General features: G+C 40.5%; 2 protein-coding genes across 7 annotated transcripts; both read right to left on the bottom strand.

The window, feature by feature from the left end:
* Positions 1-722: 722 nt before the first annotated feature.
* Positions 723-12357, bottom strand: cracr2ab (calcium release activated channel regulator 2Ab). 6 transcript variants are annotated; one of them, XM_037760863.1, is made up of 18 exons: positions 11977-12357; positions 10818-11183; positions 9299-9410; positions 8443-8632; positions 8158-8304; positions 6643-6733; positions 6342-6437; positions 5604-5791; positions 5447-5518; positions 5236-5284; positions 5045-5127; positions 4122-4821; positions 3667-3805; positions 3130-3211; positions 1951-2065; positions 1646-1747; positions 1486-1562; positions 1229-1316 (listed from the first exon to the last, which is right to left on the bottom strand). In XM_037760863.1, the coding sequence occupies exons 2-18, from the start codon at positions 10968-10970 to the stop codon at positions 1229-1231; spliced, it is 2484 nt and encodes an 827-aa protein (XP_037616791.1). In that variant the 5' UTR covers positions 10971-11183; positions 11977-12357. The 6 variants fall into 6 exon arrangements, 5 of the variants coding, with proteins under 5 accessions (XP_037616790.1, XP_037616791.1, XP_037616792.1 ...); XM_037760864.1 differs by having other exon boundaries at positions 11425-12357; XM_037760862.1 differs by having other exon boundaries at positions 723-1316; positions 10818-12357.
* Positions 12358-12479: 122 nt separating this feature from the next.
* ccdc59 (coiled-coil domain containing 59) lies at positions 12480-16127 on the bottom strand. The gene is made up of 4 exons (XM_037760870.1): positions 15870-16127; positions 14340-14712; positions 12996-13104; positions 12480-12858 (listed from the first exon to the last, which is right to left on the bottom strand). The coding sequence occupies exons 1-4, from the start codon at positions 16015-16017 to the stop codon at positions 12691-12693; spliced, it is 798 nt and encodes a 265-aa protein (XP_037616798.1). The 5' UTR covers positions 16018-16127; the 3' UTR covers positions 12480-12690.
* Positions 16128-16577: the final 450 nt, after the last annotated feature.

Below are 16577 nucleotides of genomic sequence, written 5' to 3' on the forward strand. Positions count from 1 at the left end.
ACCTTCAACATAAAATATGACTACATTAACATATACTACATCAGACAAATACAGAGAAATTAAAGGGATAGTGCGAGTGTTCTGAAGTGGGGTTGTATGAGATACTTATCCATAGTCAGTGTATTACCTACAGTAGATGACGGTCAGCACGCCACCAGTTTGGCCAAGCAGATAGGAGTTACCGCACGGAAGCAGAGCCACCAGACTCCATTGAAATAACGTATAACTGGAGTTGCGGTCGTGCGTTGCGATTGGCTCAATTTCGGCAAGAGCAGACCAGATTTTACTGCGCGTGTGTTGTATCCCAAAGATATGACGCGTTGATGATGAGTGTCCTCTCCTTTTTTCACCCTCCTTGGTCTACCACTGCCTCGATCGGTTAGTTTGTTTATGCTATAGTGGGACTTTGGTGAATCTGAACTAACCAAAGTCACACAATGACACAAACAAAAAAACTCATCAAGGCAGCAGTAGACCAGCAACTCCTGTGTTCTAGGAGGTAAAATTACTGTTTTTTTCAATGGAGTCTGGTTGCTTTGACGAAAGCATCCATAATCGCTTCAGTTCCCCGTCGGAAACGCAGACTGTATAGCGGTCTGACGGCAAGGTAAAGCTGTGAAAATATTCTAAATATAGCGTACACAAACTTTCTTTTAGGTGTCTAAAATATGTTTTGCTGCCGGCCCCGTCCACAGCAGTACACTGCTTTGCTTCCGTGCGGTAACTCCAGTCTGCTTCTCCAAGCTGGTGACGTGCCGACCATCATGTACTGTAGGTAATACACTGACTATGGATAAGTACCTCGTACAACCTCACTTCAAAACACCCAGACTACCCCTCTAAGACTTGTAAGCTAGCATTCATTTATGAAAAAGCTACACTATATTCATTATTTTTCTCTCTCGGGTGGAGGTCGTTATTAAAAGTAATTATAATACAGTTTCTATTTTAAATCTTATAGACAGCACTACTGTGATTTGGCAACACAGCATTATATACAGGAAACGGTGCAGCACCTTATGCTTTACTTTAGACAAGCTCTTCCTCTGAGCCTCATCATTTAAACTTGACAGTAGGTTTCATTTTTTCGTACGGGCTACACAGTCTTTCGTGTCCACTTCCAACGTGTCGTGCATCTCTGAGCCAAAATGAAGACAGCTTGTTAAAAGACACACGTCTTAGAACGCTGCAAAAAGTGATGTAGAACTCAGTAAATTGAGTTTACACTTCACTTGCAGCAGGCTTTCTTCTTTACGGGCTGAGCACTCAGAATGACTGTGGTGTCTCTCACCCTGTCCTCCTGCTCCATTAGCACTCTGAGTGAAGACAGAGACACACACACACTGCATGAGCCAATGGCACACACATCAATTTCCTGACAAAAGGTTTGCAAGTACAAAAGGCCATCAGTCATTTTATCATGCATATGACGGCTGGTTGTGCAGTGTGTCTGTATGGTTTGTTCCTCAACAGCATTGATCTTACCTCGCCAGGTGTGTGAGGGACTCTGTCACATTCTTGGCGGTGTAGGCGCTGACCTCAAAGAACATCACCTTGTTTTCCTGCACAGGGATCAAAACAGAATTATGATTTTGAATGAGCACGTAAAATGAAATGATTCACTCAAGCTTTGAATGAAACTCACATAAGCCAGTCGCTCAGCCTCTTTGAATGACACCTCCCTGTCTCCATCCATGTCCATTTTGTTGCCCAAAAGGAGGATGGGAATCCCTTCTCCTGCTGCTTCCTGAAAAAGAGTAGTCCAATAATTTAGTATAGCCCTTTTCACGGGAGACATTTTGAGAATCTATAACACAAAAAATAACTTTAAAGACTCAAAAGTAATAGCGCAACATTTTGGGAAGACTACAAATGATATAAAGCTGTAAATACTGAAAAGCATCAAGTGAAATAAAATCAGTGTTTGCTTCATCGGGTCAAAGGTCAGACCTGGACGTTGGTGAGCCAGGGTTGCACGGCCCTGAAGCTCTCCTCCACCGTGACGTCGTACATCACCACCACGCCGTCCGCCTTGCGAAAGAACTGCTTGGTTATGCTGCGGTACCTGCGTCAGTGACAGAGTTTGACTGTCACCACATTGACCTACCATACACAACTACAAGTATTATATATCTGCACCTACTGCAACAACTACTACTTTAATATTGTCTTGCAAAGATATTTTCAAGAGTGTAACAAAAGTGACTTCCTTCAGTCAATCCATTCAGCATACTTCATAATATTACAAAGAAATCCATGTTAATTGTGTATATATATATATTTCAACAAATCATACTTTTAAATAATATACAAATTCTACACTAGTATGTGTTGTTTTGTTGTGTAATTACTGTAGGAAAAATACACTAGCATACACTTAAAGTAGTATTGCTTATTAGTGTACTTATTTAAAATTTAGTACGTTGAAGTACTACAAGAGGAATAATACTTTTTAAAGTAGTACAGTGAAGCACACTTTTAATATATTTTTTAAGCACAAACAAGTAATAGTATTATTATTATTACTGTTTTGAATTAACTCATTAATTGATTATTATAATTATTGTTTTTCTTTATTTTTTAATTATTATTTCTTCATTGTTTTAATTTTGTTATTTATTTATTATTTATTAATTTTTATTTTTTGTTGCTATTTATTTATTTATTTATTTTTAAGAGTGTTCTTCCTGTGTCTTTTGGCATTATGTTTGTTTATATAAAAAAGAAGCATGGTAATACCATATTTTGTTATCTTTGAAAATAAAAACATTTGAAATAACAATATATTTTTCAAGCACTTAAATTTAGCACCAAAATAATGTGCTTCAAATGTACTTATTGATATTTAAGTATACTGAAAGTAAATTAGAGTATACTTAAGTTTAACCCGGGATTACAAAAATACTTACTGCAATAATAAATACTATATATAATATAATAAAAAAAAATAAAACTATTATAAAAAAAACACAATATTATTTTATTCATGATTTCAATGCTACACCTATTAATGATATATTGAGTTTATCTTTATTTTCCCAGTAAACTTGCACATCCAAGTTATGTTTTAAGTAAAAAATATCCGATGGCTTCACTTGTTTTGTGTCTAAAAAATAAATAGAAACTCACCTCTCTTGACCTGCCGTGTCCCAAAGCTGCATGGCTATCTGCATATTATCCAGGGTTAGAGTCTTCACACTGAAGTCAATACCTGATCAACACACAACAAATATCAATATAATATAACCAGGATAATTATTCATTTCTTAGTAGAAGATAGTAATAATTATCATATTTATTTTAAAGTTGATTATATTCATTGTTTTTTTTGACAAAGCAACAAAGACAAAAACAGCCACTAGGGGGTCTGGAGAGACGTGATACTAACTGTGCCTCATTCCAGAGGAGAAGGGTGGGGGGGGGGCAAAGTGGAGATAACAAGGCTCGAGTGAGGATTGGGGAAAGATGAAAGCAAGGAGAAAAATTCATCATAAGTGACATAATCTGCAGTACAATGTGTGCCAGGGCTCTTAGACAGGCAGTGTGACTTCACAAGCCCTTTCATGTGATGCTAAGTCACCCTCCGATCTTCTGTGTTAAAGCATCCGCAAACACACACACACACACACATACAACACAATATCAGTACAACGTTTCTCTTCTCACCCACAGTAGCAGTTGTGGAGGGGTGGAAACGGCCCTCGCAGAAGGAGCGGAGCAGGGAGGTCTTGCCTACACTGGAGTTTCCAACCAGGACCACTTTGAACAGACGGTCCGGGGCAAACAGGGCTCTTTCTTTTGTCTTCTGAACACACAGAGAAAAACACAGAGAGACAGAAAAAGAAATTAAAGGTCTTGTTGATAACATTTTTATTTAGATGAATGTTTAAAAAAATAATAATAATACATCCACAGAGCCTTTAGAAAGGCTGTTCCTGAAAAAAAAAACCCCAGATAAATGGCTGAGATTGATGGCAACGACTTGTTGTGAAGTAAATGCAATGAACGGGGGAGGGAGAATGCGACATCTAGTGGCCGAATGTTATCAATGTTATCAATAGCATCTTTCATTTTCATCTGGTTCAGGTAATAACATACAGTATTTGGAGCTGTGGGCATACCTGCTGGGTCTCCTTCCCGACAGGCTGTCCTCTTGGAGACAAGGGCGTCTTTTTATAGCGGGATCTCCTTCCCGGAGGCGCTTCCGCCAACACAGGGACGTGACTAGAGGATGGGGTGGCGGTGAGGTCTGCTGCCATGACAACACTTGTTTCAGAGTCACTCTGCGCTTCCTCTTCCTCCTCATTGTCCCCCTCGTCGTCCTCCTCGCTGAGCTGGTGCAGTAAAGGCTGAGGCCCTCCGAGGAGCAGGTGGGGCAGGTGGTCCTCCTCGATGGAGATGACTCTGCGAAGAGGCCACCCGTCCGGAGGGGCGTCCAAGCCGTCCTCCTCCACCCCACCTGTCTTCTTCTTAATGTCCACTTTTTTCGCTCTCTCTCTGTCTCTCCCCGTCACCCTCTTAGCGGCGGCTATCTTGCCAGGTGACTTTTTGGCTTTTGCCTTCACGTCGTGCACTTTGGATGCAGCGGGGTTGACGTAACCGTTGGCTAAGCCAGAGTTTTTCTTTGCTGCGGGGCGTTGTTGACATGCGGGGGCGCTAACGATGGAGGTAGTGGTGGCGGTGGTGGTGGAGGAGGAGGGCATGGTGGCAGTGGTGGTGTCATCCTCACTACAGGAGGAGGAAGCAACAAACACGATATGAAGGTGCTCTATAGGCAAAGCCTCCAGAGACTGGTAGGACCCGTCCACCAGCAGTGGGGCTCTTTAAAAAAACAGGAGAAACAGAGGATATACTGGGTCAATTCAGATGGAAATCTGGACTCAAATGTTTCTAATTTTAAACAAAAAACCTCAATTCAGTTGATTATAGAATCAGATATCCTCTGTTTTTCCTCCTTTCATACATGATTTTCACATCAAACTGAGGCAGAAATCCTCAGGAAACACTTTGCGTTAAAGAGTATTTTGGAAGATAAATGAATCACCTCTTCGCTGGCTGGCTGGTGTCGTCGAATATATTGGCGAGGCCCGATCTCTGCTTCTGCTTCTTCCTGAGTGAGGTCCGAGGCTTATTTAAACAAAAGGGGGGATGTATGTTTGTGTTACAAAAGGTATTTTATCAATCAGGTGATGGCATGATAGATGCAGCAACTCAAAAAGATGAATGAATACTCACTACGCCGCAGCATATGTCTCGCTCATCCTTTAAATGTTTGTTCATCTCTCTGGGAAGATTGAAAAGAGAAATTAATGAGATCTTTTTTTTCCAAATCCTTGAACTTACTTAGCAACCAGAATTTGTGAGGTTTTGCCAATTAGGACTTAACCAGAATCCAAAAGGATTAAACTACAACCCAGATTTGAAGTGATCTCATGAGACGTCATACCTGAGGAGGTCAAGCTGCTTCATGAGACTCTGCTTCTCTCTCTGCAGTCCCTCAGTTACTCTGTACATTTCCCTGAAACAACACAGAATGACTCTTAGAAATGATTGTTAATACAAACAACACTCAAACATGTGCATAATAGGCGTGTTATACCCACATCTCTTTCTCCTGTTGCAGACGGGCAGCCTGCTCCTGCAGCATGGCCAGCTGCTCCTGGGCCAGCCCCAGGTCCTGGCTGGTGCTCTCCAGCGCTCGGGTCAGCTCGTCGTTGGTCATCTTCAGCTTGACGTTCTCCACGTGGCTTTCCTGCTTCTCGCTGTCCAGCTCGGTGCACTGGAGCTCTAACTGGAGGGGGGAGGGAGAGGGGAATATTCACAGGACTGAAAATGCTCTAATGCTGGCTGAGTGTGCTTCTACAGTAGAAAAGGGAACTGTATCGCTGCTGTTAAACTCCTCCCTACAGTACTTGTTAACGAGAGGGAAGGATTAATACCATCAAACACACTTTACCATAATAACACACATCCTGAATGACTAACATTTTAGTGTATTATGCCTTTGTCAAATGTTTTAGCAGTTTAAATTGACCTAAGTGCAAGAATAGTATTAATCTTGTGTTATTTTATCGAGTCTTTTGTCGTGCAGGAGTTCCATCAAGCCATTTCTTAAAGGGATAGTTTGGGTGTTTTGAAGTGGGGCGTGCCGACCGTCATCTACTGTAGGTAATACACTGACTATGGATAAGTACCTCATACAACCCCACTTCAAAACACCCAAACTATCCCTTTAAATATAGTGGCATTAATTTCAAAGGAATGTTTAATATCTAACACGAAGGGATGTTGTTATAATTTAACTTGAGTCATGAGACGTGTTGTGAATATTATGCACTCACCCTTTTCTGCTTCTGGAAAAGATGGTCCAGCTCTTTCTCCTTAGCAGACAGCTGGTGCTCCATGTCTTGGCTGCGCACCTGAAGACGCTCAGAGTCCTGCATGGCCAGAAGAAGAAAAAGGTTAAAAGGTCAAATAGGGACATGATTAAGATCCCCTCTAGACTAATACAAATTCTGCACAGTGAAGGCCAAACATCCCAGTGAAGAAAAAATAGACAAAACACATTTTCAAGCAGAGGAGGACTTTAAACATCTTGCCAAAAATGACATTTTGTGCTGTTAAATTGTTATTTTTTTTTACCTTTAGTATCAGCCGGTCTTTCTCGTTTTTGATCTGCGCCTCCATCTCTTCGTATAAATAACGGATCTCACTGTCATGTGTCGCAGCCTTCCTGCACAGAGGGACAGCGGAGACTTTAGGGTTATTAAGACACAATATAATATCTAGGAACAGAGCAGCACTGTTGTCTAGGTCAAGGAAAATACTTGAGCACACACATACCTGCAGACACACAGCTTAATTTTCAAAAGAATACTGAGTGGTATTTACATTCCCTCTGACAATTGTTAAGACCCAAACAGCCAATTAGTAAAGCTGCTACGCAGTACCATGCAGTGCCATGGGAAAACTACCATACGCATGGTTTTACAAACAGCTTAAATCACACTGATATTTTCTGTACCCACACCTGCAATTTGACGTTACCTTCAAATATGCTGATAGGGAATCCAATGAAATATATTGACCAATTAAAGCTTCTTATTGCTTTTTCATGTCTTCACAGGCATAGTATGACTGGATTTCCACAACAGAAATGGTCGGACTTCAGAGCGTGCCTCCAGATTAGTGGTCATTTGACACGGATAAAGGGGTTGTTCTATAGAGAATTACAGGTAAATCCATGCAAACACTCTCAGGCGGCGGGTCCAGCATGTGTTAGTAATATAAACACACTGTTATGTCACAGATTCTTTAGTTGACTAACAACAGAGAACATTTGCTTTACATGGTACATAAAGTACAGTACTTAAACACTTTTAAGTGTGGGAACCAACTGAGAAATGTGCCCTTTTTTAACCCTGGATCCATACTTACTGTTGCAGCAGTAAATAAAACACTGTGTTTCCATTTGATTCTCCTTCCTGCATACCATATGTTCATGTTTCCCTTCCCTATTCATTCCCTTCCTTTCTCTTGTCCTCTGATTTTTTCATTCCATCTTTCACACTTCGCAAGAAAAAGAGTAAAAACACCACAGTTGAAAGGAATATTCTCTCTTTTTTTTTTAGTCATGAGTGCATGTGTGTCCTGTCAACACGCTCTCATTCCAACTCGTCACGCTTTGCCGCTTTGTCACGCCCCTTGGAGTCACATTAAATTATCTTTTTATTGACGTTTTGCAGGATATAGCAAAAGTGCAGCACTGTTTTGTAATCAAATAGGAATGACAGGTATGAGTATACATTAATAGCAGCTGGCACCAATGCCAACGTACAGTATAAATAAGTCAAGATAATATATAGATGTATATAATCTGTGTATATCTACAATATATCTCTCCCCGGTCACTGCTGAAAGCTAACTGTCACGCCAAGGACTTGCAATGAATGAGTGACTAGTGTATGATGTAGTCAAGCTGCACTTAATAATCAAGTATTTACAGGGTCTGGAATGTATTTAAAAAAGTGGCCCCATGCTTTCAGGAATTTCCCACGTGAATATTTTAGTGAGTATCTGATTTGCTCAACTTTTAAAGCAGGACATGATGTATTTGATGCCCTGGGAATAATGAATGGTCTGGTCCTGTCTTTCTACCTCTCGAGGGCGCTCTCCATCTCCTTCTTCTCCTGGTGGGCGTCTTTGATCTGGTGGGTGACCCTGGCCAGGAACTCCTCGAAATTGGACAGGAGGTGAGGCTCATCTCGCCTGAGCTGGGCCCAGAGACTGCGCACCTCGCCTGGACTGGAGAGAGGGGAATGGAGAAGACACAGAGAGGGGTTTTCGTGTCACGTAATGTATGGATTATAGTAGTCACACAGCATGTTTTCATGTGCAAAATATATATACACACATATTAGGATTTGCAGTGATTACACTCACTCCTCAAACACATTACTGGCTCCCAGGCTTTCCAGCAGCATACAGAAGTGCCCCTCCTCCTCGTCTTCACCTCCTGACAGCTTGGCTTCCCATTGGCTCTGATAAAGAGCTTCCTTGGCCCTAAAGACGGGGCCGGGGGACTGATTTTGGTCATCGGCCACAGAGATCCTCCGGCCATGCAGGAACTGACCTGATTACACCCACACCGGGTGGCAGCACGCATTAATGGGTGGTTTCTCCATGAAAGCGACTATCTGAATTACTTTCTACTTGACGCCATATTTGATTATCATTTAAAGAGGACCTATTATGCTTATTTTCAAGTGCATACTTGTATTTTGGGTTTCTACTAAGACATGTTTACATGCTTTAGTGGTCAAAAAATGCTTCACTTTTCTCATACCGGCTGTGCTGCAGCGCCTCTTTTCCGCTTCTGTCTTAAACGCTCTGTTTGAGCTCCTGCCTTCGTGAAAAGCCCACTCTGTTGTGATTGGTCAACCAAATCAAACTCTTCGGACTCCGCTCCAGCTCCGCTCTAACTAGCTTTGTTTGAGGGCGTGCCAAACTGGCTGCTAGGCAGGTATTATGCAAATGTGTTACTTGGTGACATCACCACGTTACGGAAGAAAAGGCGGGACTTCAAGCAAGGCGTTTCAAGCAGTTCAGGAGCAGTGTTTCTGGTGGGGAGAGTAACTCTCTTTGGCCTGAACTTTGGGCTTTGTAACTTTGCAGACTTTTCACATGCACAAAGAAACTATATACCATGCTAAAGGAAAAGGAAAAAGCATAATAGGTCCTCTTTACATTTTTAGAAGAAGGTAAGCTGTATAAAGGCCTCTGATGGGAGGACACCTACTGAATCCAGAGGAGAATACCTCCAGCGTGAGGTAACCAGCACAGTCTTTATCCAGAGAGTCAAACACATCCTCCAGCTCCTCTGCAGACAGAGGCAGCTGTCTGTGGAGCCTCTGCCAGGAAAACATAAACACACAGGACATTTAAAATGCTGTCGTTCTGAGCTGAACGGGGAATTATCAGCAATACAAAACATCATGAAATTTATGACACTAGAACTAGTAAATGAATAAATGTCACCAAAAAAATTCAGAGCTTTAAATGTGCCATATCTGGCTCTGTATTATTATAACTGAAGCACACAGAGCGCAGAATAAACACTGGCACAAAGTGGCTGTTTTATTATGTGTAGCTGAACAAAGCTTTTCTTGGAAACCCTGAGCACAAACAACAGCAACAAAAGGCATGATGCTCACAAGGGCCCTGTCCTAATTAACTGACAACACAGCTTGGACATTGTTAGCGCTTTGAAGAGGCTTGTGTGTATTGTTCCTGCCAGTAAAATGATGCGTGTGTGTGTGTATGTGTGTGTGTGTGAGAGTGAGGTGAACCTATACTCATAAACATTTCCATCAATGGTGCTACTCTGCCACTTCACCGGCTGTTTGAGAGCGCTGAGTGGGTGAAGGGCTCCTTTAACAACGGTGATATAACGTGAAAAAAAAGAAAATTCTCAGAATCAAGCGAAAACGGCCACCATGACATTAAAGTGTTGCCCGCTTGCCATTCACTGTCATTAAATTATACCACAGGGAAACACGTGGCACCTCGACCTATTGTTCCTCTTAGTGGAGGCTTAATGCACTCGCAGAGCAGCAATACATTTTAAAATAAAGAAAAAGAGACTTTAAATAATGAAGAAGTGTGACAAGAAAAACCCTTTCTAAAGAAGATATTTGTGCTTAAAAGGAAATATATAAAATCATGTTGAGATGATTAAAGAATTAGTCCAATAATGAATTAGTCGGCAGAAAATTCAATGGCAAAAATTTTGATAATTTATCAGAAAAAAATGCCCCCAAATTTGCTGAGTTCAGCCTCTAAAATGTGCATAATTTCAATTCCCTACCCTTTAAAGGTGCAGTGTGTGGGATTTAGCAGCATCTAGTGGTGAGGTTGCACATTGCAACCAACTGAAGCTGACGCAAAAACGTGAAAATTGTGAATGGCACTCTCTAAAGCCAGTATTTGGTTTGTCCAAATTAGAAAACATAGCGGACAAAAACACAACGAGTCTTATTTCCAGGTGATTAAACACTAAAGAAAACACACTTATTAATGTTATATTCCATTCCTGCCAATAGATCCCCCTAAATGTTACACACTGTTCCTTTAAAAAGACCAAACAAGTCATTGATTAATTGATTGTATTCAGCATCTTTAAGACAATAATCCTAAATTGGAGCTCTAAAATCATGCCATCAGTATCTCCAATAGTATGCAGACTTAACTTGAGTCGCTCCATCCAACTTCAACCTAACACACACACTTTAACAACACACACACACAGCTTCTCTAACCCTCATATCGGTGCGGGTGATGAAGCCTTTGCCCTCCACATCGCAGGTCTGGAAGAACTCCTTGGTCTTGTCCAGCAGGGCGATTCGACCCCAGTCTGAGCGCCTCCTCCCTGGGGTCAGTCCGAAGCCGTTCACCCTGCCGTCCTCCTCCATGTCTGGGACTCTTTTTTTTTTTTTTTTTAAAAGAAGCAGCACGGTGTGTGAGTAGTATTTCAGTCGCAGTCAGGAGTGGAATCAGACATCAGGGCCTCCTCACTGGCCCTGCATCCAGCGCTCTGGGGCTCTTACAGTCGCCATGACGACAGAGACGGGAAGTAGCATCAGATCACTGATAAGTTTTGTGGTTCATGAAGATACTCGAGGTTCCTGTGAGACGGAGAGAGAAATAGCACAGCAGCTTACTAAAAGTGACATTTTGAGAAAGCTAGTCTGGTTACACAAGAACATTAATGCAACAGTGCCACACTTTGTTACAACTATACAGTACTTCCCCTTTCTAATAAGCCAGTGAACAAGGTATGTAAACATTGTGTTGAGGATTATCTTAATACCCCGCCATACAGAACACATGACAGCATAATGCCTGCAAGACTGCGGGAGCCGTTACCAAGAGGCAGCTGAATTCAGAGCTGCGATGCATCCCCCCCCCTTAACAGAAGTGTTTCTAGTTTTGTCACCACAACTTCATGACTCACTCAGACAAGGTTTTGAAGTACCATCTCTTTTGCGCTGCTAAGAGCTAGAAATAGGAGAGACAGATACGAGATTTTGAAGTGAAGATATGTCAACTAAGCTAAAAAGAAGTGTTTTATTTGTTAGTAGGCTAGGATATTGGGTTGCAGCTTTGCAGCAAATGAAACATAATGTTAAAAAACTGTAAATTAGACACTGCTTAGTGTCATGAAAGGACTTTTTGGAACACAAATACATTCCCTTCATGAACAGGCCTCAAGTATGTTACGCTCTACAGTATAATATTACTATCAAAACACTGTTTCTAAATATGAAGCATGAAGGATATGAAAAGCTTTGGGCCTTTCTTTACAACAAACACTACACTTTCTGCTCCCAACTTTCTTACTTTAACCAGCTTTAATATACTGCAGTGGACTACAAAGGCGTCTTTAAATAAACCAGAAACAAAAAGGAAAGGTCTTACCTTTTTTTTTTTATTTATTCTTCAAATGATAAGCACAAGAAACTGAAGCCTCAGTGTCAACAGAGCAGTGAGCGCGCTCTGTGTTTAGGAAGTCTTGCCTCACAGATGAATGCTAGAGAAGTCATTCTGCAACCATGTGATGTCATGAGGAAGCGGCCGGAGGGCTTTTTCAGCCTGCGTCCACGCGCTGCTCTAACACTTACAGAGAGAGAGAGAGAGGGTTGCAGAGCGTGAACTCTGTTTAAGCCAGCTACCTGTATGCAGCATGTTTATATATATCGCCTGGCAACAGCAGACTCAAGACTAGTATCTTGAATGTGTTATTTACAGGGGTGTCATTACTAAAAGTGGCTGCTAGGCAAAGTTGAACCTGAAAATGACAGATTTTAAAGTAATTTTAAGGGTTATTAAAAGAAAAACTAGTTTACTGTTATTGAATGATTATTTTGTGTAATGGTAATTAGCTACAACTGGGATGTGTTGGCTAAATTAACAGCCCTTTATAGGAAGCTTAAACATTTATTTGTTATAAAATTACATGAGCATGTTTTCATCTCTTCATGTCTTACAATGCCATCTTGTGGTTTGAGATTAAAATGAACCAGAGATTTTTTTTCAGTCGGCAAAATACTGAAAATGAACGGTATTTTCGTTGTGTGAAAAATCACAATCCTGATTGTCCTCAGGTAATCATTAATACAAGAGTCATATGAGTCATTTCCCAGTTCCTTGGGTGATCTTTTGAAGCAAATAGTCCATTTGGAGGTTCAGGTTGGGCTGTCCTTTCTTGGTCTTTTTGCTCAGCATCTGAAACGTCTCCAGCTTTTTCTGTTTGTACTTCTGGATGGCTTCTTCTCTCTGCTGGCGGTCCTTCAGGAACTCCTGGGATTACACAATAAAAGAACAAGACAACCTGTCAGTGGAAAGTCAAGACTGCAAGACCCAAATCTGTGGACGTATTTTGTTCATTATTTTCACGAGTGAAATTTAACAATAAACAATAAAGAGAATCACTCCACCTCTTTCTTCTTTTTCCGTTTTTCTGTGACTGTCTCAAATTCCTCTTTTGTCTTCTGGTAGGACGTCTTCTTCAGCATTTTTTTCTTCATGCGGTTGCTCATTGGAAGACTGGAATATAACGGAATACACTGAATATTATAAAAGGCAGTATTACTCTGTGTTTCCCGATCTGCTTGAAAATGAACAGTAGTAGAAAAAACAAATAATGAAACTCCAATTTAGGCAATGTTCATATTTCCAATTAAACTGACAGATTTCCATCTCACCTTTAAAAACTCAGTGGATGATATAAAAAGGCATTGTTTTTTTTCTTAAAAAGCAATAATGAGCATCTAACACAAAATAATTTGAGAAAAATGAATTAATCAGATGTTGCACCAGCCACTTAAAAGAGTACTCCACTGATTTAGCATTACCCTCGAACGACATTTTCAGACTCATGATGGACAGTTGAAAAAAAGATCAAAATTGATGCAGCAGAACCAGATATTAACCTTTTTTCGTCCATGCATTCTCCTTCCTACATTACCCACAATGCAACTCGACACGACAATTCAGTTGGAGAGTCGGGCAAAGAGTATAGAAGCAAAGAGACGAAACTCTGGTGTTTTTTTGACAACGGAGGCCATTTTGGACTGAAAACGCTTATTATATTTTCAATATTTTATTGTTCAACACTGGCTATTTCAGTAGAATATGACAATAGAATAGAAATAATTTTATTTTAATTTTGTACAGCACTTTTTAGGCTGACGTTTTACTGGCAAAATGGCGGAAGCGTAGCTTTGCTGCTGGGCGATGATGTAGCAATGGAACGAACAATTGATTTTCACTTCTTGGCAATATGTTCTTTGATTCGGATGTGTTATGCTAGTTGCAGCTAATGTAGCCTCGAGTAATGTTAGCCAGCCTCAAGGAGAGATGAGGAGCGGGCTACAGAGGTCTGTTACGCTTTCTAACTCTATAACCCCAGATTTTCTTTTCATTTTCAAACTTGTGACAAGTGACATCACTTGAGTCAACTTATCACATTTACCCAGCTCCCTCTGGAGCCACGAAAAGGATTTATACGACTTTTTTTTCACACATGCAGTAGTACTCCCCTATACCTGCAAACAGACTTTGACGTGTAAAATCGGTGCAGTTCCCCTTTAAATTTCATATCTGAATTTCAAAAGGCAATACTTAGGGTAATATGGGAACTGCATCACCTTTATCATAGTTTTAGGTAGTAATTTCACTTCTCTATTTCTTTTATACAACCACTAATATCACATAAAATCGTTAAAAATCTCACAAATTCAGGCTTTAATTATGTTTTAGAGCTGCAAGTTTCTTCTCACCTGTCTTGCTCTGCGGCTGCTGTTGGTTCAGGATTCCCAGTGCCAGAATCTGTCGGCTCAGATCCACCAGGAACTTCTGGATCTGGATCTGCAGCTTCAGCAGCAGCTTCAGTAGCAGCATCATCATCATCATTATCACCTCTCTTCTCTTCCTGCCCTTTCATTCTCAGCATACTCCTGTTCAATCTATTGGTCCAGGCCTCGTCCCTCAGTTTCTGTGCCTCGGCCACGTACAGATGCCTGAGGTGTTCTGGGTACTCCTCCTTGTACAGCGCTTTGGACTCAGGATTGTTCTTCTTCTTCCTCTCCTTCCGCAGCAGCTTGTTGTACTCATGTTGGACTTTTTGCTTCCTCTTAAAAGCAAACCCTTGACCTGGAGACAGAAAGACAGGCATGCCATGACATTTCAAGTTGAAATTGTATTTAAATAGAGGGTTGACTGGTGGACTTTTATATGCCGAATTTATTACAAGACCCAGACCTTTTTTTTTTTTTTTTTAGAATGAAATTAATTTTTTTATTTTATTTTATTGTATTATAAAGTGATTACAAAACAATTGAAGACATGTGCAGGGACATATATAAAAAGACAAAAATAAATTATATAAAGACAAATAAAGTACAAAAAAAAAAGCAACACAAGGGGATAAAAGCAGGTTGAAGAATGTGTGTGTGTTTGTGTAAGTGTGATGTGGATAATGGGTGTGTGTTTGGCATTGAATGAGGCTAGATGACATATATCTACTCTTAAACACATATACTGTACACGTGCACACATATCTACACACATATATACAGACATCCTTCCTTTTATGTGTAGAGCATAGGGGGAACAAAAACAAAACAAAAAGAAAATAAATGAGTAAAATATATATATAATACAGTATATACACAAATATATTAATAATATGAATAATAATAAAGATGATGATGATGATAATGATGAGGTCATGATAATAATATCAATAATAATAATAATACCAACACTTACAATAAGTGAGATAAATAAATAAATAAGTAAATAATAACAATAATAAGATCCAGACATTTTGTAGAATAGCTTTAAATACATTTTAGCTAGGATAAAAGTGTGTCACATAGACATACTAGTTTAAATTGAGAGATTTCTCAGTTAAGTCTGGTATCATGATAATCAAGAAAGAAAATTATACAGATGTGTAACGTTAGGCTGTGCACCAATGTAAATGCAGCTGGATGATTTAACCAAACTCCCACCAATTAATATAACTACTGTTATTTACTACTTTAACAGAGTAGCTATTGTGCTTCCTCTTAAAAGCAAACCCTTGACCTGGAGACAGAAGTGAGGATGCCATGACATATCAAGTTTACATTTTTATTTAAATAGGAGGGTTGACTTTTATATGCCGAATTTATTACAAGACCCAGACCTTTTGTAGAATAGCTTTAAAAACATTTTAGCTAGGATAAAAGTGTGTCACACAGACATACTAGTTTAAATTGAGAGATTTCTCAGTGCAGTCTGGCATCATGTTTATAAACACCTACCTTCTTTAACACTGCCTTCGTATACTTTGTGTTCAGGGACCCATTTCCTCTTCTTCTGGACACCCTGTGAGTTATTGTGTGGTTTCTTCCAGTTGCCATCTTTCGCGGTGAACTTCTTATTCTTCATTTTTTGATCCGTCGGTGCCATTTTTAGTTAAATTTCGCCAGGAGAAGTGAAATGTTTACATGTGGGATTCAGGCTGCGTGCCATTTCCTAACAGGCGCGCTGTGATGACTAGTGATGTGTCGGTCACGAACGAGTCGGTTCAAAGAGCCGGCTCTTTTAAGTGAACGATAATGGTACGTGTCCACAGGCTCAGTGCTTTCCACGCTCCCCATTCATTGTCTATGTAAGCAGCTGCGCAATGCATTCTGGTAGCGTGGTGTCGCGATTCGAGAAACGTAGCGTCACGACGCCCGCTCCTCATTTGCATAAAGTTGAGGGCTAGTCTACTAAATGCAGGTCACGGGCGTCCAACGCGACTCGACGCCTCTCGAAAACTCCCGAGAATCTTTTAAAATAAACGTTGTCGATCCAAAATAAAGACAGATTCAGCAACTGCGTGGATTATTTCTCACCTCAAATGTTTTCAGAAACACATTTCGGTGAACTATTTTCGTGAAATAAGAGAAGAAAGTTTCCAAACGAGCCTCCATACTGGTTCCGGTTTGAAAGCTGGCAGCAGCAGCTGACGGCAGGAAAGCTTT

Source organism: Sebastes umbrosus, chromosome 23 (genome assembly GCF_015220745.1).
Source record: "Sebastes umbrosus isolate fSebUmb1 chromosome 23, fSebUmb1.pri, whole genome shotgun sequence".
NCBI lineage: Eukaryota > Metazoa > Chordata > Actinopteri > Perciformes > Sebastidae > Sebastes > Sebastes umbrosus.

What these genes read in the sequence shown, in the direction of transcription:
- ccdc59 (XM_037760870.1), bottom strand. Translation starts at nt 16,017, where the DNA reads ATGGCACCGACGGATCAAAAAATGAAGAATAAGAAGTTCACCGCGAAA. An exon ending in CGAAGGCAGTGTTAAAGAAG is followed by an intron (nt 14,713 to 15,869) that starts GTAGGTGTTTAT and finishes TTCTGTCTCCAG; the next exon opens with GTCAAGGGTTTGCTTTTAAG. An exon ending in AACGGAAAAAGAAGAAAGAG is followed by an intron (nt 12,859 to 12,995) that starts GTGGAGTGATTC and finishes GTGTAATCCCAG; the next exon opens with GAGTTCCTGAAGGACCGCCA.
- cracr2ab (XM_037760862.1), bottom strand. Translation starts at nt 10,970, where the DNA reads ATGGAGGAGGACGGCAGGGTGAACGGCTTCGGACTGACCCCAGGGAGG. An exon ending in GGTATTCTCCTCTGGATTCA is followed by an intron (nt 8,633 to 9,298) that starts GTAGGTGTCCTC and finishes GGGTGTAATCAG; the next exon opens with GTCAGTTCCTGCATGGCCGG. An exon ending in TCGGGAAGGAGACCCAGCAG is followed by an intron (nt 3,806 to 4,121) that starts GTATGCCCACAG and finishes CTGTGTGTTCAG; the next exon opens with AAGACAAAAGAAAGAGCCCT.